General features: G+C 41.9%; 1 protein-coding gene across 2 annotated transcripts; it reads left to right on the forward strand.

The window, feature by feature from the left end:
* The first annotated feature begins 2,338 nt into the window (after positions 1-2,338).
* LOC130104235 (alpha-2,8-sialyltransferase 8F-like) lies at positions 2,339-24,386 on the forward strand. 2 transcript variants are annotated; one of them, XM_056270717.1, is made up of 7 exons: positions 2,339-2,471; positions 10,603-10,680; positions 15,699-15,797; positions 17,728-17,872; positions 20,857-20,969; positions 21,330-21,413; positions 23,766-24,386. In XM_056270717.1, exons 1-7 carry the CDS (start codon positions 2,371-2,373, stop codon positions 24,226-24,228), a joined length of 1,083 nt encoding a protein of 360 aa, XP_056126692.1. In that variant the 5' UTR covers positions 2,339-2,370; the 3' UTR covers positions 24,229-24,386. The 2 variants fall into 2 exon arrangements, with proteins under 2 accessions (XP_056126692.1, XP_056126693.1); XM_056270718.1 differs by having other exon boundaries at positions 15,702-15,797.
* The last annotated feature ends 1,730 nt before the right edge of the window (positions 24,387-26,116 follow it).

Here is a 26,116-nt window from a genome sequence, read left to right on the forward strand (position 1 = left end):
CCTGTCCCGGTCCCTGAGCACGTTCCTGAGCCTGTTACACTCCCCAAGAATTTTTTTTGGGGGGTATAAGGGTCGTCTCCTCCATGGCCACCCGAAGGGTCGTCTCCTCCATGGCCACCCGAAGGGTCGTCTCCTCCATGGCCACCCAAAGGGTCGTCTCCTCCATGGCCACCCGAGGGGTCGTCTCCTCCATGGCCACACGAGGGGTCGTCTCCTCCACGGCCACCCAAGGGGTCGTCTCCTCCATGGCCGCCCGAAGGGTCGTCTCCTCCATGGCCACCCAAAGGGGCGTCTCCTCCATGGCCACCCAAAGGGGCGTCTCCACCCTGGCTGCCCGAGGGAAAGTCTCCGCCCTGGCCGCCAGCACATCCTGCTCCGCCCTGGAGGCTTCCTGCTCCGGTTTGGCCTCGCCCCCGTCAGCCTCCAGGGCGCCGACCCCCCCGCCCCTATTGATGTTCTACGGCGTGAGGTCGCGCCTTTTTGGGCGATTCATTCGTGCGAATGCTTTAAACCATTCATGCGCGACAAGTCAAAAGAGAGCACGCTGCCTGTGAATGTCCTGACGACTCACAGAAAGACGCGCGCCAGAATACAGTTCTCTTTCGCGCTTGAACGAACAAAAACACACACAATTATGCCAAAATGTAGTTTGTCGAGTATCTTCAAAACAAAAGAGCAGTCTCATGATGGACGTAAAGAGTTGTGAGAGAATGAGGCGCGTGTGAGATCCGCGTCTCTGTCAGCAACGGCTGCTCTTAAAGGGCCAGCAGCCAATAAAGCTTTCTGTCAGTAAAGTTAATCAAAGAACAAAGGGAAAAGAGAAAATTTCTGTATATGTCCTACCTGTTAGACAGGAAGGGGGGGGGGGGGGGTGGGTAGGGGGTCATTTTTATCCAGACATCAATGGCTTATTGATCATTATAGGTGTTATCAATCATTTAGTTGTTGTTGCTAGTTTGAGTTGAAAAATACACATTTCAGAATTATCACTAATCTGTGTGTTCATTTTGCTTTAGAACCAAGCAAGTTGACTCATGAAACCAGTTGTTTATTTTATAAGCATTAAAGATAAATATACACTACTGGAAGCAGCGCAACCAAGAGAAAAGCTATGAAATTAAGAGAATGGACTATTGGGAATAATTTAATACTCATTCATGGAAAAAATATATTAAAGTGCAAGTCAGTGATTCTGATAGTGTTTAGGCCAGCAGAGATTGCTGGCCCTGACGGCCCACCACTGCTATTTGACAAATATTGCATTTATTTCACTTCAGCTGTGGTAAAGTATGCAAACGCAGCATGAGTGTCACTACGGGAAGCAGAAAGTGTCCGACTTCACGTCTCCGGTTTAAACTCCTCCCGCCTGCACGCGGCAACTCTCGCCGAACGGTTAAACCCAGCCGCAGCCGATGTCCAACACACCTTAAAAGTCCATGAAACTGAAATTTAACAAAACATACAACAGTATTAAACTATTTAAACAACAATATCTTAAGGTTAAATGTATACAGTAACTATAAATGTCATGTTGAGGCACTGTCTCTGCATGGTCTGTGGTCTTTCATCACATTGTAGCTTTTTGGCATTGACATGGTACCTGTTTGTACAGATTAACCGGCTGGACCACATTTTTGTGTTGTTAACATGTGAAATGAACCATCATATGCATTGTGCTTTGAACTGGTTGGTTTTGTAATTCTTTCTCAAAATGTTTTACCCCTAAAAAAAATGATAGTAAGCATACTTTGAAAGAATATATTTGAAATCATGCCCACTCACATGATATGAAGTCTCTAGTCAAATAAGTCGCCTAATGAAACATGTTTAGGAAAGTAAATATCTGCCATTTAGTTTCAATCACATTTAGCTACTTGTCACATTTTTTTCAACCAAAAGAAAACATCTCTCTAAATCAGTGGTTCTCAAACCTGTCCTGGAGGAGAAATTAACCCAAGTGATAATGAGCTGATGAGTTGAATCAGGTGTGTTTGATTAGGGAGACCAAGAAAACGTGCTGTGTTGGTGGCCCTCCAGGACAGGTTTGAGAACCACTGCTCTAAATAATAAAACACAACTTTTTTTTTTTTCAGTATGTTTAGCTTTTTCTCTCCCAGAAAACTATGAAGAAAAGGCTTTATGTACTAAGACAGTTTTAAGAAGACCAAATTCAGTCATGTCATTTGACCCCACCCATCTCTGACCCAAACACTCTGTGAGAGTTAAAAACAAAAACTCTCTCTCTCTCTCTCTCTCTCTCTCTCTCTCTCTCTCTCTCTCTCTGAAACCTGCACCTATAGTTTAAAAATAAACTCTCTCTCTGAAACCTGCACCTATAGGTCCTCTCTTACACCGAAATCAAAGTTACAGATGAAGATGACATATATTAAGTGGGTCTTGAGGCTGTTTACTGTTTTATTAATACTGAATTGCGTGGTTTTGGTCTATTACAAGGAGCACAACACCTCTGGGTAAGTAATCAATTTGATCCTAATTTTATGATTTCACTGGTTCCCTCGACAAAAACCCAATAGGATATTTCCATTGGCTTTTGGATTATCGCAAACAATAACCTCTGTGATCAACAAAAGTTTATGATACATACATGTTTTGCCCATCAATATAATTTTCACAAATGTTTTGAAGAAAATTCTGAAGCCTAAATACAATCAGTAGAAGTAAAAATCTAAAGGCTATAAACAAAAGGTGAAAAGACAACTCGTCGAGACAAACTTTTTTGAAGTTTAAGGGTCATTCTTTGGTGCTCGGTGCTGTTACCAATACTCAGGAACCTAAAAAATGTATATTTATTGGTTTAAAATAATAATAATAATAATAATTTCCTGCCATTAAGTAAAGAAAGTCACAATCACTCTATATAACTATTTAATTTTAGATATCTTGATTTAAATCCATTTTAGTAACTTTTGAGTTCCACCTTTGCCAAGTTTTAAACTGTGACATGTTTAATTTGAGTTTCAGTATATATTTTTAAGTATTTGCTCAAATGCATAATGCATATAATCCTTCAAACTACGATAAGGACAATAGCTCAAGCCCCTGTGTGCTAAAAAAGTAATTTATAATTATTTATAATTGTTGTATTTAACAAGGTGGGACAAGATAAAAATGACACTTAAGTGGGTACTAGAGACTGTTTTTGATTTTCAATAATATTTTTTTGGGAAAAAATCTTCAAGTCTATTTATATTTGGTCTCAAGACAAGTGTATTTTACAAAGTGACTGCATTTTTTGTATATTGTACATAGATTATTTGAAATTTCATAGGTGGGACATGAAATGTCCTCCAATTCTGGAATGACCCTTAAAGTAGCTTTAAAATCTACGATTTATGCGCCGAGAATTGATTGTAACGGAGTTCTCTACTGAACTAAGGTTTGCTTTAATAAATGCGCGATCTCTCGCGAACAAATTTATTTTTAAGTGACTTTAACACGCATATTTTATATTTGACGGACACTTGGCTAAATACTGGTTCCCTCCTCTCCCTCCTAACTGCGGTTTTCTGAATTCCCCTCTGGCTTTGGTCGTGGAGGTGGTTTGGCATCTATTTTTAAGAACACTTTTAATTGGCGTTTTCTTCACACCAGAGTGTTTACCAGTTTTGAATTGCAACTGTTTCAACTGAACTCTACAGAACCAATTGGGTGCAATTATATATTGGCCCTTCTAAATATAATAAGGATTTTATACAGGAATTTTCAGACTTTTGTTTAAAATATTAATTCATTATTCATGGTCAATCAATATTCATGATTAACGTGCTCGAAACGGCTCTCCGGGGGTTAATAAGGCCTTCTGAAGTAAAACGATGCGTTTGTGTAAGAAAAATATCCATATTTAAAACTTTATGGACTAAATGGTTAAAAAATCTAGCTTCCGTACGCATCGATTTATGCAAAGACCCGCCCCCCTTAGTTACTGTCGCTATGTCCGACAAGCTACGCTGCTCTCACATAGGGCTGTTCGATTCCGGATTTTTTGGAATCGATTCCCAGCCCTACACACACACCATGTTCTCATGCAGTGAAAAATACATCGCGGACTGACAACACGCTGACAGACAGGACAGACCAGGTTACTTTTCGGTTACTTTTGATATTAAACATCTTAAACAAAGTCTCACCTTTCAAATTTGGTCTTTTTAAAAAAAGAAAGAAATTTAAACAATAAATACCGTTCAAATCCTCCCATGTTAATCTACTAACTCTCCTGACTGCTTTGTCAGACAAAATGGCAGATGGCGAAGTATGATTGGTCAGATCACCTGTCAATCAAGCTCCCTGCGAAGGGTCAAATGACGCCTCTCGTGGTTCAAACCATAGATATCCATAATAAAGGCAAGATGTCTTACGGCGGAGTCTCTATCGTCATCACCGTCGGCCATCTTGTCACAGGCAAGCTTTCTGGCGGGCTCTGTTGTTCCTGATGTAAGATGAGTGATCAGCACGAACACAAATACTCTTATCTCGTTGAAATCTTGACGGATTTACAAATGGTTTGGTTTCTTACAAACGTTATTAACATGGCTATAATTCTGGATGATTATTTATTTATACACTTATTATTCATAAGTATGCAGTGTCATAACTGTTAGGGATATACGAGACGGAGGATTCAAGTGCAAGTAAAGGGTTACGGTCCGGTGAGGTAAAAAGGTAAGTTTATTGAAGTCACAGGAAAATGAGAAGAATGTCAGTGGGAAGGCACTTGGTAGCACAGGGACGCTGTGGGTATTTCCAGTCCAGATCGGTAGTGGAAGTGAAGCGAGGAACAGTCAGAAGTCCAGGTGAAAGTGAACCAGATGAATGTGATGATCCGAATGAAGGTGCCAGGACAAACGAACAACCAACGAACTGGAACAGGCAAGAACACGGAGAACAGGAAACAAGCAGGAACATCCAACAATGATCTGACAAAGACAAGGAGAAAACCGAGGGACTAAATAGGGTCCGCTGATCAGCTGCAGCTGGCGCGCTGATCGAGATGATCAGCGACCCCGCCCACGCACAACACGAGACAAGAAAGGAGACCGCAAATTCATAAACCGTGACAGTACCCCTCCCTCTAGGAGCGCCTCCTGGCGCTCCCAGACGGACCTACCTGTTGATTGTAATCATCAATCAGGGAGTGATCCAGTATGTCCCTAGCAGGAACCCAACTTCTCTCCTCCGGACCGTAACCCTCCCAGTCAACCAGATACTGAAAACCGCGTCCCCTCCATCTCGAGTCCAGAATACGGTTGACCAAATATGTTGGTTCCCCGTCTACGAGTCGCGGCGGTGGGGGAACCGGGGCCGGCGGATTAAGGTGGGAACGAAATACAGGTTTCAAATTGGACACGTGAAAGGCGGGATGAATTCTCCTGTACGCCAGAGGAAGTTTGAGTCGGACTGCCACTGGACTAAGGATTTTGATGACAGGGAACGGGCCAATGAATTTAGGAGCTAGCTTATTAGACACGGAGCGGAGCGGAATGTTCTTGGTAGAAAGCCACCCTTTTTGACCCACGACGTATACGGGAGGCTTTGACCGGTGGCGATCGGCCTTAGCCTTGGTGCGCGCCCCCACCTGGAGCAGAGTCTCGCGGGCTCTGGTCCATGTGCGGTGAGACCTCTGGACGAAGGCGTGAGCGGAGGGAACCGCGACTTCGGATTCCAGACTTGGAAAAACAGGTGGCTGGTACCCTAGACTACACTCAAACGGCAAGAGACACGTGGATGACACTGGTAACGAGTTGTGTGCGTACTCCACCATAGAAAGTTGTTGGCTCCAGGATGAAGGATTCTTGGACACCAAACATCGCAACACTCTTTCCAAATCTTGGTTGGCTCGCTCGGTTTGACCATTGCTCTGGGGATGATAACCCGAAGACAGACTGACTGTAGCTCCTAGTTATCTACAAAACTCCTGCCAAAATTTGGACACGAATTGGGGACCCCTGTCGGAAACCACGTCCATCGGGAGGCCATGTAGACGAAAGACGTGATCTACGACAGTTACCGCTGTCTCCTTGGTAGAGGGTAATTTGGGCAAGCGGATGAAATGTGCCGCCTTCGAAAACCGGTCCACTACGGTTAAAACAACTGTCATGCCATTAGAGGGCGGGAGGGCGGTGACAAAATCTAGCGCTATGTGGGACCAGGGTCTCGAAGGGACAGACATCGGTTGGAGTAACCCATCAGGAGGACGGTTAGACGTCTTACCAACGGCACAACTCGAGCAAGCCAACACAAAACTTTGAATGTCACGAGCCATCAATGGCCACCAGAATCGTTGCTTGACTAAACAGTGGGTGCGGTTTACTCCTGGATGACAAGCCACGTTGGAGCAATGACCCCATCGAATAACGTCGGACCGTAACTCCTCCGGCACAAATAATCGATTCGGTGGGTAACTGGGCGGAGGCGTTACCCCTTCTAAGGCCGTCTTGACCTTCGTTTCGACCTCCCATGTGAGTGTGGAGATAAGTATTTTCTCGGGTAAAATACACTCGGGAGTAACCGGGCGTTCGGATGGATAGAAAAAAACGAGATAAGGAATCGGGCTTGATGTTTTCGGATCCTGGGCGGTACGAGAGAGAAAAGTCAAAACATCCAAAAAAAAAAGTGCCCATCGAGCCTGCCTGGAGTTGAGTCTTTTAGCAGATCTAATATATTCAAGGTTCTTGTGATCGGTCCAAACGATAAAGGGTACCCCCGAACCCTCTAACCAATGCCGCCACTCCTCCAACGCTAACTTGACCGCCAACAACTCTCTGTAACCAATGTCATAGTTATGTTCGGCAGGTGATAGACAATAGGACAAAAACGCGCAAGGATGCATCTTGTCGTCTGCAGAAGAGCGCTGGGAAAGCACTGCACCTACCCCCACCTCTGACGTGTCGACCTCTACCACGAACTGACGTGATGAATCAGGGGCGAATAGGATGGGAGCCGAAACAAAGCGGCTTTTGAGTTTGGCGAACACAGCCTCAGCTGTATCCGACCACCTGAACATCACTCTGGGAGAGGTCAAGGCGGTCAGAGGCGCGGCAAGTTGGCTGAAATTGCGAATGAAATGCAGATAGAAGTTGGCAAACCCCAGGAACCTCTGTTGGGCCTTACGGGAATCGGGACTTGGCCAATCTATCACAGCCTTAACCCTGTCAGGATCCATGCGCACTCCTTCAGACGAGACGATGTAACCTAGGAAAGAAACAGACTGTGCATGAAACGCGCATTTCTCCGCCTTGAAAAAAAGCCCATTCTCTAGCAACCTCTGAAGCACTCGTCTGACATGTTGAACGTGTTCCTGGAGAGATGACGAAAAAATCAATATGTCATCCAGGTAAACATATATGAATTGGTCTACCATGTCTCTCAACACGTCATTGACGAGTGCCTGGAAAACCGCTGGGGAGTTGGACAGCCCGAACGGCATAACCAAATATTCAAAGTGCCCCCTGGGGGTATTAAAAGCGGTTTTCCATTCATCCCCCACCCTGATGCGAACCAAGCAGATGGATTGATGTGAAGACTGATGCTCCCTGCAACCACTCGAAAGCTGAAGACATCAGTGGCAAAGGATAAGTATTCTTTACCGTGATGTTGTTCAACCCCCGGTAATCAATACACGGTCGCAGAGATCCATCCTTCTTACCCACAAAAAAGAATCCTGCCCCTGCTGGAGAAGAGGAAGGATGGATGAATTTGGAAGCTAGAGAATCAGAAATATATTTCTCCATGGCCTCCCTTTCAGGAACAGAAAGTGAGTAGTTTGCCTTTAGGCGGAGACTTACCTGGAAATAAATCTATGGCACAGTCATAGGGACAACGCGGAGGAAGAGAAGCAGCATTATTCATCGTCTGGAATCGTTTAAAGCCCTTTGAACAGTTTGCAGTTTGCACTGAAACTGTCTTTTGGACCTTGGACCGTTTAGTGCCCGGTAAAGTGCATTATATGGAGAAAAATCCTGGAATGTTTTCATCAAAAACCTTAATTTCTTTTCGACTGAAGAAAGAAAGACATGGACATCTTGGATGACATGGGGGTGAGTAAATTATCAGCAAAAGTTTTTTTTTAAAGTGAACTACTCCTTTAAGTTAAACAAAATGTCTTGTATGTATAAGTATAGTCTATGTATAGAGATTTGTTGTGTAGTATGTAATTTTTTTGTCCTGTCTTTTTTAATGTTTTTTTTTCTGTGCAACTTTTTGGCCGCCTATCTTGGCCAGGACTCCCTGGGAGAAGAGTTACTGTAACTCAATGGGACTATTCCTGGTTAAATAAAGGTTAAATAAATAAAATAGAATAAAATTAAAATAAAACCCTCACCTTCTCAGTGCAAAATGTCTGTGGCTGCAAGGAAAAGAATATAGAGCACTTTGTTAAAAATGCTCTACAATAGTTCGGCTCACCAGCATACATCTCCGGAGCAGGCAGACGTGGTTCAGGCTGACGATCGGGTGCTGGTGGAGGTAGGGGAATCGGCGGTGGGCTGGGCGCAGTGGGAACAGCCAGGTGTTGAAGCTGTTGGGTGAGCTCGGACACCTGTGCTACGGCTACCAAGGCTTGAACTGCGCGTCCAGTGACAGCCAGATTCTCCTCCTGTTGATCCATTCTGGCAATGCTACGAGACAGGAACTCGTTCAACTCCGGCGTGCTGCTTGCTGAATCCATCATGGTCAGATCGTTCTGTTAGGGATATACGAGACGGAGGATTCAAGTGCAAGTAAAAAGGTATGTTTATTGAAGTCACAGGAAAATGAGAAGACTGCCCGTGGGAAGGCACTTGGTAGCACAGGGACGCTGTGGGTATTTCCAGTCCAGATCAGTAGTGGAAGTGAAGCGAGGAACAGTCAGAAGTCCAGGTGAAAGTGAACCAGATGAATGTGATGATCCAAATGAAGGTACCAGGACAAACGAACAACCAACGATCTGGAACAGGCAGGAACACGGAGAACAGGAGACAAGGAGGAACATCCAACAACAATCTGACAAAGACAAGGAGAACACAGAGGGACTAAATAGGGTTCGCTGATCAGCTGCAGCTGGCGCGCTGATCGAGCGCAGCTGGTGATAATCAGCTGCAATGATCAGCGACCCCGCCCACGCACAACACGAGACAAGAAAGGAGACAGCGAATTCATAAACCGTGACAATAACTACATCTCTGACGTTCATAACAAACCAAACCGTTTAAAAATCGGTAGAAAATTGAGCAAGTTATGGTTATTTAAAAAGTACATGCACCATTAAAACACATTGTTACGAGTGAGCGAGCTGCCTGTGACAAGATTGGCGCCAGGTGCGGACGTCGACCTCCATTGGCCAGCAGCGCGGACGAGACATCTAACATGTATTATGGATATCTATGGTTCAAACCCTAGACAGTATGGAAGGCTTTGATGGACTTCCAAAGACAGACAGCCATTCACTCCCATTATAAAGCTTGGAAGAGCCAGGACATTATGTGTCCGTTTGTGTTCGTCTGACTTTGAAAGAAGAAAGTCATATACACCTAGGATGGCTCGAGGGCGAGTAAATCATGGGATCATTTTCATTTTTGGGTGATCCCTTTAAGATCCCATGGGTCCTGTAAATTGTATAATACATTTATAGTCTATAAATTAATTTTTAAAATAGTATTTAATTTAGTTATTTCAGATTAAACAATTATTTTCTTTATTTGTACTTTGTCTAAATTTCTACATTAAAATTTCTATGATGACAATCTCGATTATGTATTTTAAGTAATTAATTGCACTGGTTTTTGTGATTAATCACACTGTAACGGGGTTCGTTGTTATGGGAAGAAGGAGGCGGGAACCGGCGAACGTTCAATGATTTTAATAAATAAACAAATACAAAAATGAAAGTAAAGCCAGCAGCCCCTCACGGACGACTGCTGGCCACAGAAACAAAACACAACATAAAATAAGGCCTGTTCCTCTCTCGATCTTCACCGTCGTCGCTCCTCCTTTACGCTTCCGCTCCTCCGTGAGAGATGCGAGACCGGTGCGTCTCACAGGTGTCGCTCATTACCACTCACGCCACCGGCCTCGCGCCGCTCTCACGTCACTCGGCCTCGTCCTGCTCGCCACACACACCTAATATTAAAATTAAACACAAATGAAAGTCTTAATATTCACATCAGGGTCCAGAAACTACACGATCCCTTACTTGTCAGTCATTTTATGAAATTAAAATGAAGAAAAATTATTTTATGTTCTATAAAACCACCTAAGATGCAGAAACAAGACTTCTCCAGCTTGTCTGGAAGATTTTAATCATTGTACAAAAGATAGACAGATATTTTGAAACGTGTATAAATGCTACTTCTAAATAAGAACAACTAATCAACTGTAAGAGGCAATTTCACTGATCAGACGAACACATTGTGCCTTTATATTTTCATTAAATTAAAATGTCCCTACCAATGTTAAATCTAAACCTACACTACACCTTTGACTAACTTCTTCCAGTTTAAATTGAGCCCTACAAACCAGCATTTAAAAACTGCATTTAGCAGGAATATAAATTTTGTCTAATATTGTTATGAGTGTGTTTGTGAGATGTTTGTTGTTGTTTTTCATGAGAGATGAGACGGGAGAAGGTTTTTCACAGTTGCATTGCAAAACAGTCCGTCAGGCATTTTCCATCATCACTCCAGCAAGGTGAGTCCAATTTCATTTGCATGTCTTTTCACACATGTGACACTTAGTTTAAGTCCTTAGTTCTTAAATGCCACCCAAGATGCAGAGAAAAGGAAAAACTGGTGTCTTTTTAGCTAAGGAACAGACACTGTTCTGAAAATACTTTCAGTATTAGGCAAAGAAAATTATTTTGTGTAATGCACAGATACTTTAAATAAAAACATATTTCAAACAAAGTTTCTTACCTGCAGCCTAATGTACGGATCACCCTGAACCGCAACGTAAAAAAAAAAAAAATCTTTAAAAAAAAAATCCCAGCATTCGAGATTAAAGTCGAAACATTTCGATAATACAGTCTTCCATAGAAGTGTGTGCATTCATAACAGTGCGAAGAGGAATGTTCTTAGTAGAAAGCCACACTTTTTGACTAACGACGTATTCACAGGCTTTGACCTGTGGCGATCAGCCTTGGCCTTGGTGCGCGCCCCCACCTGGAGTAGAGTCTCACGGGCTCTAGACCAAGTGCGGTGACACCTCTGAACAAAGGCGTGAGCGGAGGGAACCGCAACCTCGGATTCAAGACTAATAAAAATTGGTGGCTGGTAACCTACACTGCACTCAAATGGAGATAGGCCCGTGGCCGACACTGGCAACGTGTTGTGTGCGTACTCCACCATAGACAGTTGTTGACTCTATGAGGAAGGATTCTTGGAGACCAAACATCACAACACTCTCTCCAAATCCTGGTTGGCTCTCTCGGTTTGGCCATTGCTCTGGGGATGAAACCCTGAGGACAGACTAACCGTCGCCCCCAGTAATTTACAAAACTCTCGCCAAAATTTGGACACGAACTGGGGTCCCCTGTCGGAAACCACATCTATCGGGAGGCCATGGACTGGACTGCATTTATATAGCGCTTTTCACAGACCCAATGGCCACCAAAGCGCTTTACATTTGCCTCACATTCACCCATTCACACACTCACTCATACACCGACGGCGGTGTCTGCCATACAAGGCGCCATCCAGCTCGTCGGGAGCAACTGGGGTAAGGTGTCTTGCTCATGGACACCTCAACACTTGGCCAGGTGGAACCGGGGATTGAACCACCAACCTTCCGGTTCGCAGACAACCTACATGAACCACTGAGCCACTGAGCCACTGCCATGTAAGCGAAAGACGTGATCTACGTCTAAGGGCTTCTGGACCCTCGATTCGACCTCCCATGTGAGTGTTGAAACGAATGGGTAAAATACACTCGGGAGTAGACGGGCGTTCGGAAAGATCAAATATGTGAGATAAAGAGTCGGGTTTGATGTTCTTGGAACCCGGACAATATGAGAGAGAAAAATCAAAACGACCGAAAAAATGTGCCCACCGAGCCTGCCTGGAGTTCAATCTTTTGGCGGTTCTAATGTATTCTAGGTTCTTGTGATCGGTCCAGACGATAAAAGGGACCCCTGACCCTTCTAACTATTGGCGCCATTCCTCCAATGCTAACTTGACTGTCAAGAACTCTCTGTTACCAATGTCGTAATTACGTTCAGCTGGAGATAAACGATGAGACAAAAACGCGCAAGGATGCATCTTGTCGTCTACAGGAGAGCGTTGAGACAACACTGCCCCTACTCCCACCTCTGACGCGTGGACCTCCACCACGAACGATGAGGATGGGGGCTAAAACAAAGCGGGCTTTCAGTTTGGCAAACACAGCTTCCGCTGTGTCTGACCACCTGAACGTAGTTCTGGGGAGGTCAAGGCAGTCAGAGGCACGACTAGTTGGCTGAAATTACGAATAAACCGCCGGTAAAAATTGGCGAACCCCAGAAACCTCTGCAGGGCCTTGCGGGAATCTGGGTTTGGCCAATCTACCACAGCCTTAATCTTCTCAGGGTCCATCCGCATTCCTTCAGACAACACGATGTACCCTAGGAAAGGAACAGACTGTGCATGAAAATCGCATTTCTCCGCCTTGACAAAAAGCCCATTCTCTAGCAACCTCTGAAGCACTCGTCAGACGTGTTGCACATGTTCCTGGAGAGAAGAAGAAAAAAATCAATATGTCGTCCAGGTAGACATATATGAACTGATCGATACATATCTCGCAACACGTCATTGACCAATGCCTGGAAAACTGCTGGGGAGTTGGACAGCCCGAACGGCACAACCAAATATTCAAAGTGCCCCCTGGGGGTGTTCAACGCAGTTTTCCACTCATCCCCCTCCCTAATGCGAACCAAATGATAAGCATTACGCATACGCAAATCCAGTTTTGTGAAGGTAGACGCTCCCTGCAACCTCTCGAAAGCTGAAGACATCAATGGCAAAGGATAAGTATTCTTTACCGTGATGTTGTTCAACCCTCGGTAATCAATGCAAGGTCGCAGATAACCGTCCTTCTTCCCCACAAAAAAGAATCCCGCCCCCGCTGGAGAAGAGGAAGGGCGGATGAACTTGGTTGCTAGAGAATCAGAAATATATTTCTTCATAGCCTCCCTCTCTGGAACAGAAAGTGAATACAACTTGCCTTTAGGCGGAGACTTATCTGGCAGTAAATCTATTGCACAGTCATAGGGACGATGCGGAGGAAGAGAAGCAGCACGAGACTTACTGAACACCTCTTCAGGTCTAGATACTCCGTGGGCACGTTAGACAAATCCCCTGCTTCCTCCTGAAACACAGAAACAGGCACAGACTAACAGGCAGACACGAGACAAGACTTATGACATTCCTTGCTCCACTCCAGCACAGATCTATGATGCCTGTCCACTCGGGGGTTGTGTCGGATGAGCCAAGGGTGTCCAAGGACGACGAGTGCAAGGGGTGAGTCCAGGATATAGAATGAAATAGTCTTAGAATGGTTGCCAGAGATGATGAGGGTGATGTCTTCAGTGGAGAAGGAAATGGTGGGTAGTTCTTGGCCATTGAGTGCGTGAACCGCGATCCTGTGAGTGAGGGGCTTGAGGGGAATCTGAAATCTATGTGCGAAAGTGTAGTCCATGAAATTACCTTCAGCCCCGGAGTCCAGAAGTGCTTGACCGTTGTACTGGTGGACTGACCATCTTAGTCTTACCGGGAGAAGCGTGGAGGTAGATGTAATCGCGGATGAGTTCTTCCTGGCGGAGATCCCACCCGAAAGTAGCCTCATGTTTACTATCGGGCTTTGCCTTTTACAGGGCAGTTGTATGCATAATGTCCCGCTCCTCCACAATAAAGGCAAAGGCCCTGGGACCTCCGCCTCTCCCTCTCCTCCCGGGAAAGCCGAGCTCGCCCTACTTGCATGGGTTCGTGATCGTAGACGGGGCTGACCACGTCCCTGCCGCTGGATCGTGGACCGTCAACTCCTCCGAACATGCGGGTGGACGGGACTCGACGCTCGACCCGTGACAATCGCGCGTCCACCCGCAGGGCTAAATCGATAAGTCCGTTCAGTGTTGTAGGAAGATCCAGGGTGTAGTTCTCCTTCTGGACGTGGTCAGCCAACCCATGCAGGAACATGTCCCACTGCGCCTCCTCGTTCCATCTACACTCTGCCGCCAAGGTCCGGAACAATCAAGTGGTAAACAGTACAGCCGATGTTGAAGGGTGACGCAGGGACTTCGATGGCCAGATCCAGTGAAGTGATGAAGTGAAGCAGTGATGGTGAGACGACGAATAATCCAGACGACGACGAGGAACAGGAACACAAGGCAGGAACATGAAACCAGAACACCAACACGGAGTACATCAAACAACGATCTGACAAGGATGATAAAACAGCGGTGAGTATATATGGAGTGGTGAGATTGATTGCAGCTGGTGATGCAACGATGATCAGCTGGAGCGGATCAGGTAATGGCATACATTCACGCCCACTACACACGTGCACTCATACAACAATATAAACACAAGACTAGAAGGAACCAGTGAATACGTCTACCGTGACAAAAGTCTATTCCGGCGCAGTATATTTTATAACGTCTTATAATGGTAGCCTAATGCTGGTAGATTGGCACCTGTTGAATTTCCTTTTGTTGAAACAAAACACACACACAAACACACACACAGTGTGAAACACTCGCTATGCACCATTATGAATGCCTGTATTTGCGGCAATGTGAAACAATGGCAAGCACACACGCAACTTCTACGGAAGACTGTATTCTCGTACTCTCGAAATGTTTCGACTTTAATCGCAAGATTTTTTTTAGTTTTTTTTTACATTGTGGTTCAGGGCTTCCGTACTAATGTAACGCATTTGGTTTTAAACATTTTGTTCTCCTAATGAAATGAAAACTGATGTCTTGTTAATAAAGGAACGGATACTGTGAATTAGGGAAATACTTCCAGTATTAGGCATGGCTATTTTAAATAAAGAAAATTCGGTAACGCTTCCTTTTACAGTCCTGTTACCCATGTACTTACTATGTACTTATTATAGTAATTATAATTACTGGGTAATAACTAGGTACTAACCCTGAACCTACCCCTAAACCATGTACTTACCTTATATTAGCCAGTACTTTCTAGGTAAGTACACTGTAAGGACACGTAAGTACTGTACTGTAAAAAGGAAGCGTTACCAAAAATTCTTCCAAGTGTAGTCCACAGATACTTCAAATGAAAACATAATGAAGTGCAAAATGAAAGCACAATCATTTTTTTTTTCCAGATTAGTCATGTTCCCTCTCTTAGCCGGAACAGTTGCCCCACACACTCTACAGAGTATAGTTTGCTGCCGCTTAAATCCGAACCGATCCACTAGTCTTTTTCACCAGCTCCTCCGTTTCGCTTTCAGCCATGTTTACTCAAGATGGCGAATACGATGATGCGTTGCAGCCGGTTGCAGCTCGTGGCTCTAAATTTCACGGGTAGATTGCGTCATCAACATGCATTATCGCGATAGTGCAATAGATTTAAAATCTCTATTGTAGGCCAATTTTGTATAGTTTATATTGCATATCGTTTCTATCTCCCATTACTAATGTGATGTAATTATTTCAATGTTTATCAATTTACAGCTAACATCCTATAGATAATTTCTCTCATTCTTTATTTTAGCAGTAATTTGAGTACTGATATGACGAGCTTCTCTGAGAAAGTCTCTGAGTTATTGAGCTGCCCATACAAGTCTAATATCACCCAGAAGGAGCTGAATAGGTGAGTGGATCTCCCTCTCTGTCAAACAGACAGCTTGATCAATTCATTTAGTCACCATATCACACATCAACACATACTGACTCTGTTTCAAAAGCTACTGAGCTGCTGCCTTTCACATATTGGCAGCTACTTCTTGTTAGGCAGCATAGCTGAAACCTCATAAGCATGCTGATTTGGAGTGCTCTACATAGTTCACCGCAGAATGAAAATGTGCTCTTTATTTACTCACCCTCAGGCCATCCAAGATGTAGGTGACTTTTTTTTTTCTTCCGTTGAAGAGTAAAGAAGATTTTTTTAGCTGAAACCGCGGTCCTTGGTGATTAATTGCGCTTGAATAATATACGCTTGCTAGGAACGGATTTTCTAGTTTTTCTAATGGCCATCCAGTATTGTGTACTCGCTTCGCGTCTGGCTCCTCATCACCCTGTCGGGGGTTTATTCTGAGATAACAACCGGCTGGATGTACATTATCTTTTACATATTACTCCACCACCTGCGTGACATCATTATCCCACTTGATAATTCAGAATAATGTACTTGTATTGTGTATTACAGGTTTGGTGGTATGGTTAGGTTTAAGAGTGGCTCTTAAAGGGTTAGTTCACCCAAAAATGAAAATTATGTCATTAATGACTAACCCTCATGTCGTCCCAAGCCCGTAAGACCTCCGTTCGTCTTCGGAACACAGTTTAAGATATTTTAAATTTAGTCAAAGAGTTTTCTGTCCCTCCATTGAAAATGTGTACGGTTTACTGTCCTTGTCCAGAAAGGAAATAAAGACATCATCAAAGTAGTCCATGTGACATCAGTGGGTTAGCTAGAATGTTTTGAAGCATCGAAAATACATTTTGGTCCAAAAATAACAAAAACTACGACTTTATTCAGCATTGTATTGTCTTCCGGTTCTGTTGTGGATCCGCGTTCAGTGCCGCCGCTGACGTAAGACGCTGCTGACGTGTGTCTGGTGCGCCCGAGCTTCGTTTACAGTCTGAGGGAGACGCACACTGGAAACAAAACAATCTTCGCAAGCATGTCTCAGGATTTCGACACAGAGAAAGACTTGCATTTTTTTGTCCAGCCATATTTATTTTAACCCGAATACACGGACACACCAGACACACGTCAGCAGCGTCTTACATCAGCAGCGGCACTGAACGCGGATCCACAACAGAACCGGAAGACAATACAATGCTGAATAAAGTCGTAGTTTTTGTTATTTTTGGACCAAAATGTATTTTCGATGCTTCAAAACATTCTAGCTAACCCACTGATGTCACATGGACTACTTTGATGATGTCATTATTTCCTTTCTGGACAAGGACAGTATACCGGACATACATTTTTAATGGAGGGACAGAAAGCTCTCGGACTAAATCTAAAATATCTTAAACTGTGTCCCGAAGATGAACGGAGGTCTTACGGCTTGGGACGACATGAGGGTGAGTCATTACTGACATCATTTTCATTTTTGGGTGAACTAACCCTTTAAGGTGTTGGGGAAGTTTCCACATTGTGTAATTACAGAAATTAATTACAGCTGTAATTAAATGCAGGGATTTAAAAAAAAAAAAATATTTGTACAATGTAAAAACATGTATGTACACATGTGCATTATCAAATAATTTATTTCAATCTTAGTACACAGTAGATAAACCACTTTATACAGTATAAAGTGGTACCTTGAAAAGCACAGACATTCAGGTAAATATCTCCTTTTGTGTTCCATTCAAGAAAGAGGGTGATGACAAAAAAAATTATGTAAGGATAAACTATTCTTTTAAAATGCTGCAGGCGGCTCATCGGTTTTTGCAACAGAGTGTTAGACAATATGCCAGTATACATTGTAGGGCAACATTTGCAATTTAAATGATACATTTGAAACATTATAAAGATTTAATATTTTATTTTTATTTGTTCCTCTCTACGTAAGAGTATTGTTGCGTTCTTGTTGTAATGCCTCAGGCGATTTATACCTGACGAAGCAAAACACAGCTGTGCATCAGATAATTCCCTATGAGTCTGATGTATATCCCAACTACACAATGAATGAAGCACTTCACAACATGTTACCTGAGGTATGTGTCTTATACAGCCAAAATATTCCTTCCTAAAAAGAATCCTTCCTTTTACAGACCTTATGTAGCGACGCCCCTTTTCCGCGCTGAGCTCATTGTCTTTTGACTTCCGGTCTGTATTTTCACAGCGATCTTGCCTAGTTATGAATGAACGGCTCGTTAAAAAAAAATTCCCAAGGTCCATTTGTTAAGATATGTTTTACAATGCTTATCATAAACATTACAATGCTCATGATAACTTTCGTTAACTCTACAATAAGTAAATCAACTTCACCAGCTAATTACTCCTGGACGGCGATGCCATAGAAATATACAGAGCAACCGCAAAAACGGAAGTTCAAAGATAATATTCTAAAGATGGCGGCGCCCTCGTTTCTCTGGTGCATAAGGTCTATACTTAGTAGAATATATATATTTATACTTCGTGAAAACAAATATGTTGTTCCCAAAATTTAATTTTGTGCTATTATATTGGCATTGTTCCAATGTCAAAATAAATTACTAATATACTAATCATAATATTTGAATAGAGAATTCTTCAATTCAGATTTTTTTTCTTTTCGTTTTGGTATAATGCTTTTCACAAAGAATAAAATATTATCATAAAGGTGACAGTGACCAGATAAACACTTGAATATATATATATCTATATAACTTCTCCACATGTTTTCGGCTGACCCAATGAGCATTTCACCGTCCAATGGTCATGCCTTGACTGTAATTTCTAGTGTTGCATTAGTATTGTGTCCTTCTCATTGGCATTTAATCTTTTTTTTACTTTTCGGTCTGAGTTCAATCTATTTTTTTTGGCTTATTTTATCTGTAAAAGAAAACGTGCCTAATAATTCTGCACACCTGGATATAAGGCGTTTTTAATTTCCAGCACAATTATATATCACTTATAAATGATTAAATACAAAATTAATAGGAGTTATTAAGATTTTTATGGTTTTGAATTGGTAAAATGTGCCTGGAAGAAAATATGATCAGAAAATCAATGTGTCTAATAATTCTGCACACACTGTGTAGATATACGTTGATGTTTTCTTCACAAGACTGTGTGCAGATGTTTTTAATCTCTTATGCTTCAAAAACTTTTAATCACAATTATGTCTTAAAGGGATAGTTCACTTTGAAATTAATTTTTGGTATGTTTTAGCTTACCTCAAGGGCATCCAAGATGTAGGAGTCTTTGTTTCCACAGTAGTTTCAATTTTGATATTTTTAGGTCAAACCGTTCTCGTCTGTCAGTCATATAATGCAGGTCTATGGTCACCACCTCAACATTGACAACATTGAATTTTTTTCGCAACCGTGCAAGAGATCACTTCCGGCACTTGCGCAGACCGAAGCGCCCGCGCCCTCAGATCACTTGAACGTGGCTGTGTTTACAAGAGGTAAAAACGATATAAATACTGTTCGTTTTCTCACACAAACCGCTCGTTTCGTGTCTTAGGCCATCAATGTGTGCTTACATTTACGAGTCATTAAATCATGTTTAATTTGGACTTCTCTGTGCATGCTCTTTGAGGTGGTGACCATAGACCTGCATTATATGACTGACAGACAAGAACGGTTTGACCTAAAAATATCAAAATTGAAACTACAGCGGAAACAAAGACTCCTACATCTTGGATGCCCTTGAGGTAAGCTAAAACATACCAAAAATTATTTTCAAAGTGAACTATCCCTTTAAAGGGATAATTCAGTTTTGGATGTACTATCCCTTTAACCCAATGTATTGAGGAGGTCATATTGACCCGGCAATATTTTAAAAATATTTTATCAAAGAAAACATGTATTTATTAGATATTCCATAAATTCTTCAAAAAACTTGCATCTGACCTGAATCAATGTCATTTTCAATGTCATAGGATGGGAAAAATAAAATATAAAATAAATCACTACCATAAAGCATAAAGGGGGTTGAATTGACCTGTATTATTTTCTAATGTAATTTTGACTCAATGCAGTATTTGTGTATACATTTTTGTCAATAATAATAATAATAATAATATTTATTTTCTTGAAACGTTATGGATTACTTAATCTGTAGTGATTTTTTTTTTTGTTCTGAACTAAGAATTTGCCTTAGACACCAACCCAGTGTCTGAATCTCCATACTATATATTGGTGAAAAGCAGTATGTGAATTGAGTAGTATGTCTGAATTCACAGTATTCATTGATTAAACAGTAGGCAAAAAAAGTATCCGGGTGACCAACTACTTCTGCCACGATTCTGAAGTTCACATCCAGTGGACACGTAACTGTCCGTAGACCGTGGGAGAGGAGTCATGAATGGCAGGGAAACGACAGAACTCACTCGTAGCTCACATGATAATGCTAACATGGTGGCAGATGTAGACAGTGTGTGATTTCAGATCCAGTATGAGAAGAGAAGAGAAAGGTCACAGACAAACAAAGGAAGGTTAGGTTTTGCCCAAAAGTTAGGTTTTGAAAAGTGGTAGTCTTATGGGAAATGTTGTCTCTGTCTGAAAAGATCATTTTCACATGGTATGTGAAAAATGTGGGGAGTGAATGTTCAGACTAGAATAAGCTTTGCTGTAGATCTAAACTAGTCCAGAGGAAGTGCATTTTAAAAGAATAAATTTCATACAAGGAAAGTGGACAAATTAACAGGTTTGATATATTAAAACATTTGTGTGTTGTCAGTTATTTTAGTCATTTCATTAATAGGACACTTTTTTTTTTTTTTTCTTTTTTTTTTTTTGAAGAAAACCATTAATTCCAAAACGGTTGTTTTTGACTCCCTTTATGCATTTGTGTAGTTTTTTTATTCATGCATCAAGTACTCAATAATTTGACAGCCCAAGACTGCATGTTGTAAAATATTTAGGCCTCCAAGCACCTTAGTTTTAAAACCCATGATCCACTGCAATTAAATGTGACTCAATATTTATCAGGCCACAGTGATATAAAATCTACATAATGTGTTTAATGGACTCATTGGTTTGGTCTGAAGGCCTTTCCCTGGAGTGAGCGTCCTCTGGGTCGATGTGCTGTGGTGGGCAGTGGAGGGATTCTGAAGAACAGCAATTGTGGAAGAGAGATTGACAGCGCTGACTATGTCATCAGGTACAACCCCACTGTTGCACTCTACACCGTAAGCTTATAAAAGTAGTAGTTAACTTGACTACATTTTTGAGTATGTTAGCCTTGGTTTTTGACAGCAAAGGTCAATTCAACCACCCCTACATTTTAGAGGAATGTTTGGTAAAGCAGGGTGTAGCAATGAAGTACTCGTCTCTTTCAGGCATTAGTCTTTTGTTGAAAGGCCATGTTGTTTTGTGCAAGACATTAATACAATGGCAGACATTTTTTTTTTTTAAATGAAAGCTTTGTTAAAAGTTTCTTTCAGTAAAACATACTGAACTTCTCTCCGCTCTGTAGTATTTGATCTATCTTAACTGATGAACTTTCCCCCGTTTGTTGCAGGTTTAACATGGCACCCGTTAATGACAGTGATGTTGGGCTAAAAACTGATTTAATCACAGTCAATCCCAGTCAGATCCGGAGAGGGTGAGAAACAATTTACAAAAGAATATACACAATTGAAACATTTTATGGTATATATAATTGTTTATATTATGTTCTTGATAGTGAATCTAAAACTTCGTGAGCTGCTTACGAAGGTAAAATGTTAAAGATAGTTCACTCAGAAATTTAAATTCTGTCGTGATTTTCAACGATAACTCAGAACTTTACAAACAGGCCCACTGTGAGCTATGAGGCTGTTATCAGTGGTATATGCCAGGGGTCAGCAACCTTGTGGACGGATCATTACTGAAGCGAATGGTTTTGTCGGATCTGTATGGTAGCTCAGGTTAAAATCTCACACTGTGGTGAAAATCAAGTTTTAAATGTTGTTTATATGTCAATGTGGTGTTTTAATATGCCTTAAAGTCCCCCTGTATTCAATCATTTTATCCCTTAAACTTCCTCTTTGATCACCAAAATGGCATATTTAAACTTTTTATTTAGTATGTGCGGATTTATGAATATGCAAATGAGCCCCGCCTCCACTCACTCATACTTTCTCCACTGAAGTTGTTCAAAGCGTTTCTAAGGATGCTGATTTTTATAAGGCAGATGAAGATGGCGAAGAAGAACATTGTTTGTGTGTAACATTAGCAACACATTATTAATCATATGTGGCTAATCATATTAATTACCATTATGTGTCCGACGTTGTAGAGAGCGGTACATAAAACGCGTTACCATTCTGATACATCAATGTGTAGACGAGCCTGTATAATTCGCTCTTCCACTTCTTCTTCTGAATCAATTTCTTGTTCAAATATATATGGCTGAAATAAACCAGTATTTCCTCTTGCCATTGTGCAGCGTTTACTACAGTAAAGTTGGCCGAGTGGATCAGGCAGTCCAAGTTGGTGTGAGTGATTGGAGGCGGGGCTAATTTGCTTATTCATGAATCCACTTATACTAAACGAAGCAAGGGTGTAGGGTTAGTTCACCCCAAAATGAAAATTCTGTCAGTAATCACTCACCCTCATGTTGTTCCAACCCCGTAAGACTTTCGTTCATCTTCGAACACAAATTAAGATATTTTTGATTAAATCTGCGAGCTGGATCACTCCTCCATAGGCTCCTTAAGGGATCGAAACTGACCGGCCCAAAAGTTATGAAAGACATCGTTAAAATAGTCCGAGTGACTACAGTGGCTCAACCTCAAAAAGTTTATCAAGCGACGAGAATACTTTTTGTGCGCAAAAAACAAACAAAAATAACGACTTTATTCAACTAATCATTTCCTTCTCTGTGGGCCGTGAGATTTCACGTAGTGATATTGCGCAAAGCTTCTAGGTTGCACGTCACACGCAGGCTCACTATTGGCCGACGCTGCCACTGGTCATGTGTGACGTACAACCTAGAAGCTTTGCGTAGTTTCACTACGTGAAATATCACGGCCCACAGAGAAGGAAATGATTAGTTGAATAAAGTCGTTATTTTTGTTTGTTTTTTGGAGGAGTGATCCAGCTCTCAGATTTCATCAAAAATATCTTCATTTGTGTCCCGAAGATGAACGAAAGTCTTACGGGGTTGGAACAACATGAGGGTGAGTGATTACTGCCAGAATTTTCATTTTGGGGTGAACTAACCCTTTAAATTCAAGCTATTTTAAGCTTTGATGAAATGTTTTGACAGGATTTTTTTTTATGTCATTTTGGTGATCAAAGATGAGTTTTAATGGATAGAATAATAGAGGGACTTAATTTAAATAAAAACATACACCTCTTAAGCTATTGTCACGTGCCAGTGATTGTCCCTCCCTACATAGGGTGCCGACCCCTGTTATATGCTTTTGTTGAAGCCATCAGCCGCATTATTTCAGTTTTTAGATAAGTGTTTAATAGCCAAATTCTTGGTTGAAAAACTACATTCTGCAAAGAAATCTCCACCAATTAGAGAATCAAGACAAGCAAAGCAAACCAAAACACACACAGCTCTCAAAACACACACAACGACCGCCCACTTTTGTGAAGCACTACCAATTAATTTCCACAGAATTTCAAATTACATATTTGTATGCATATGCATATTTTGCAGTAAACAAAAAATATATTGATTTTACATATATAATCAACATTTTTAGATCAATTATTATATATTTCTCATTTTTAATTCAGTTGCCATTTGCAATGTTTTTCATGTTTCGCATTGTAGTTATTTTTCTCATTAAAGCCATAAAGTACACAATCGTGCACTTTTTTGTTGTTGCTTAAATTCTAAGTTTGTAATGTTGTGATTTAACCTGTATCTGGTTGATTTAATTCATAACTTACAACTCTTAAACATCTTGTGTTGTTGTATGTGCCTTAATATGTTGGTGGTTTGTGTGTGTCTCTTCAGCTACAGAAATGCTCAAAAGCAGCCAGGTCCTTTAATGCGGCGTGTGACTGTCTACGGGGATGCATCTCTGATCATGCCTGCTTTTGCAAGCCCGTTAAACACTCGATTGTCAATCAGCACTCTCAAAGCGCTCTGGCCTCCCAACCCTGAGATGCAGGTGGTCTTCTTTAGCTCTAGCTACCTCAAGAAGTTGGACCGTTTCTGGAAAGGGCGTGGCCTGAATGGGCGACGCCTCTCCACAGGTTTTATGCTAATTAATGTTGCACTAGAGCTGTGTGATCATGTGCACGTTTATGGATTCTGGCCGTTTGACATCAATCTGGAAAAGCAGATTGTTCCACATCACTATTTTGACAACATAGGACCCAAAATTGGTATTCACTCCATGCCAGAGGAATTTCTCCGCTTGCTACAGCTCCACAGCCAGGGGGCGCTAACACTGCACCTGCAGCCCTGCTCATAATCTGCGTATTGACTGAACTGTGCTTTGTCTCTCTTGGTTATTTAAATTATTAAAACTAAGTCTTTCTATAACATTTACAAGGGGTAAATGAGCTGTACATGGACACTTAACTGGCTTGATGTGTACATGTTGATCTGTTGAAATTAAACAAGAATATTAGGTTATTTAATCGGTTTAAATTAAACAAGAATGTTAAACTTTGGTGTTTAATGATTCTGCTATTTACTTTTTGAATAATAAGGTATTACCATCCCTGTGCCAGTACTTTCACACATATCAAGAAGCCAATGTCCCTCTCAATAACTAATAATGAATCTGATATAGGCCATCTGCCATTTCTTATCCTTCTCCTTTTCTTCTTTCTGCCCTGCAACTATTATAAACTGTCAATATATGTAGAAATACCTTCGGAAGTCAGTTAATGTTTTGACAGCTTTTGTTTTAAAATCAAAGGTGTTGATCCAGTTCAATGTTGTAGTAGTAATCATCTGTAAATCAAGCCAAACATTTGCCATCTTTTACATCTTCCAGTACCATGTCACCATGACTGGCTGTCCGGTTCATCACTGCTGGATGACAGTGAGAGTTAACGCATTACAAGTAGCTAACTAGACTTACGTAATCAGATTACTTTTCCGAGTAACTAGTACAGTAACACATTACTTTTAAATTTACAAAACAAAATATCTGTTACTTTTTTAAAATACTTTTTCCTATTTATTGACCGAGCTCTGCTGTCCCCATATTGAGAGAAATCGTGAGTAAGTGCAGAGAGTAGATCTAGACTGAATGTGAGCATTTACTCATCTCACTTGCACAAAAACACATTCTGTATTCCTCAAAATGAATGAAAACAGTGGAATGCAAACCTGCAATATTTAAATAATTCAATTCAATTCAATTCAATAGAGTAGCCGGGTTGACGACGAACTCCGGCAAAGCCTTCAAAAATCTCCCTCCTAAAACTCAATATTATCGTTGAGGGAGCAGAAATTAAATGTAGAAGTGACAAGACATGCCAAAGAAACAACTTGATTCCAGTCACAGAAAATTAATGAACTTTAACACACGCTCCTCTCCGAAAATGGCGGATGCTCCAATGAATCCTAGCGACATGGACGCACGTGTGAAGAAAATAACAACAGAAGTCCTGGAGGGCGTCGATAAGGCTAAAGAAATTGTCAGCGGTAGTGACACATGTCGAGCAGATGGAGAACCGAGTCACTGAAGCTGAAACTAGGCTATGAAAGACACGGTCTCAAGAGACAGCGCAGACTTGAACGAAATGAAGAAAAAAAGCGCGGCCCTGTAAAAGACAGATGACCTGGAAAATAGGAGCAGGCGATGCAATTTACGAATTATTGGCCTACCCGAAGAAGGGACGACCCCGGTCTCGTTCATCAGGACCTGGCTGCCCAATCTACCGAACTGAAGAACCACCAGGTAAAGATAGAGCGCGCACATCGTGCCCCTTCACGTCTTCCCACGTCAGGAGAAAGACCGAGAGCGTTGATGGCAAAACTACATCATTTTCAAGACAAGGCGCGCATCCTGCAGGCAGCGATCGCCGCGAGTCAGCTGGTCTACAAACGCCATAACATCTGTATTTGAAGACTTTTCTGTGGATATAGTGAGGAAAAGACAAGCTTTTGGAAATGTGAAGAAATGACTAAGTGAACGAGGAATTCGCTTCGCCATGATACATCCAGCGACTCTTCGAGTAGCCTACAGCACAACGGCAGTGAAAAATTCTTCAAACAGCCGAAATTGGTATGGCGAGTGGATAGTGCCGTTTCTAAGGATACCCTGGTGAAGGAGAAGGAGCAGTCTACCCTTCCGTCGCGTCAGTCAGGGGGTGCTTCTCAATACCCCTCCTCGTCTCCTCTCT

The sequence above is a fragment of the Rhinichthys klamathensis genome, unplaced genomic scaffold, assembly GCF_029890125.1.
Source record: "Rhinichthys klamathensis goyatoka isolate OS25496 unplaced genomic scaffold, OSU_Roscu_1.1 h1tg000305l_1, whole genome shotgun sequence".
NCBI classification, from domain to species: Eukaryota; Metazoa; Chordata; class Actinopteri; order Cypriniformes; family Leuciscidae; genus Rhinichthys; species Rhinichthys klamathensis.

Excerpts from the sequence above, each read along its gene's own strand:
- LOC130104235 (XM_056270717.1), top strand. The coding sequence starts at position 2,371 with ATGAAGATGACATATATTAAGTGGGTCTTGAGGCTGTTTACTGTTTTA. Across the intron at positions 10,681-15,698 it reads TCCATCATCACTCCAGCAAG|CAGTAATTTGAGTACTGATA; the intron begins GTGAGTCCAATT and ends TCTTTATTTTAG. Across the intron at positions 15,798-17,727 it reads ACCCAGAAGGAGCTGAATAG|AGTATTGTTGCGTTCTTGTT; the intron begins GTGAGTGGATCT and ends TCTCTACGTAAG.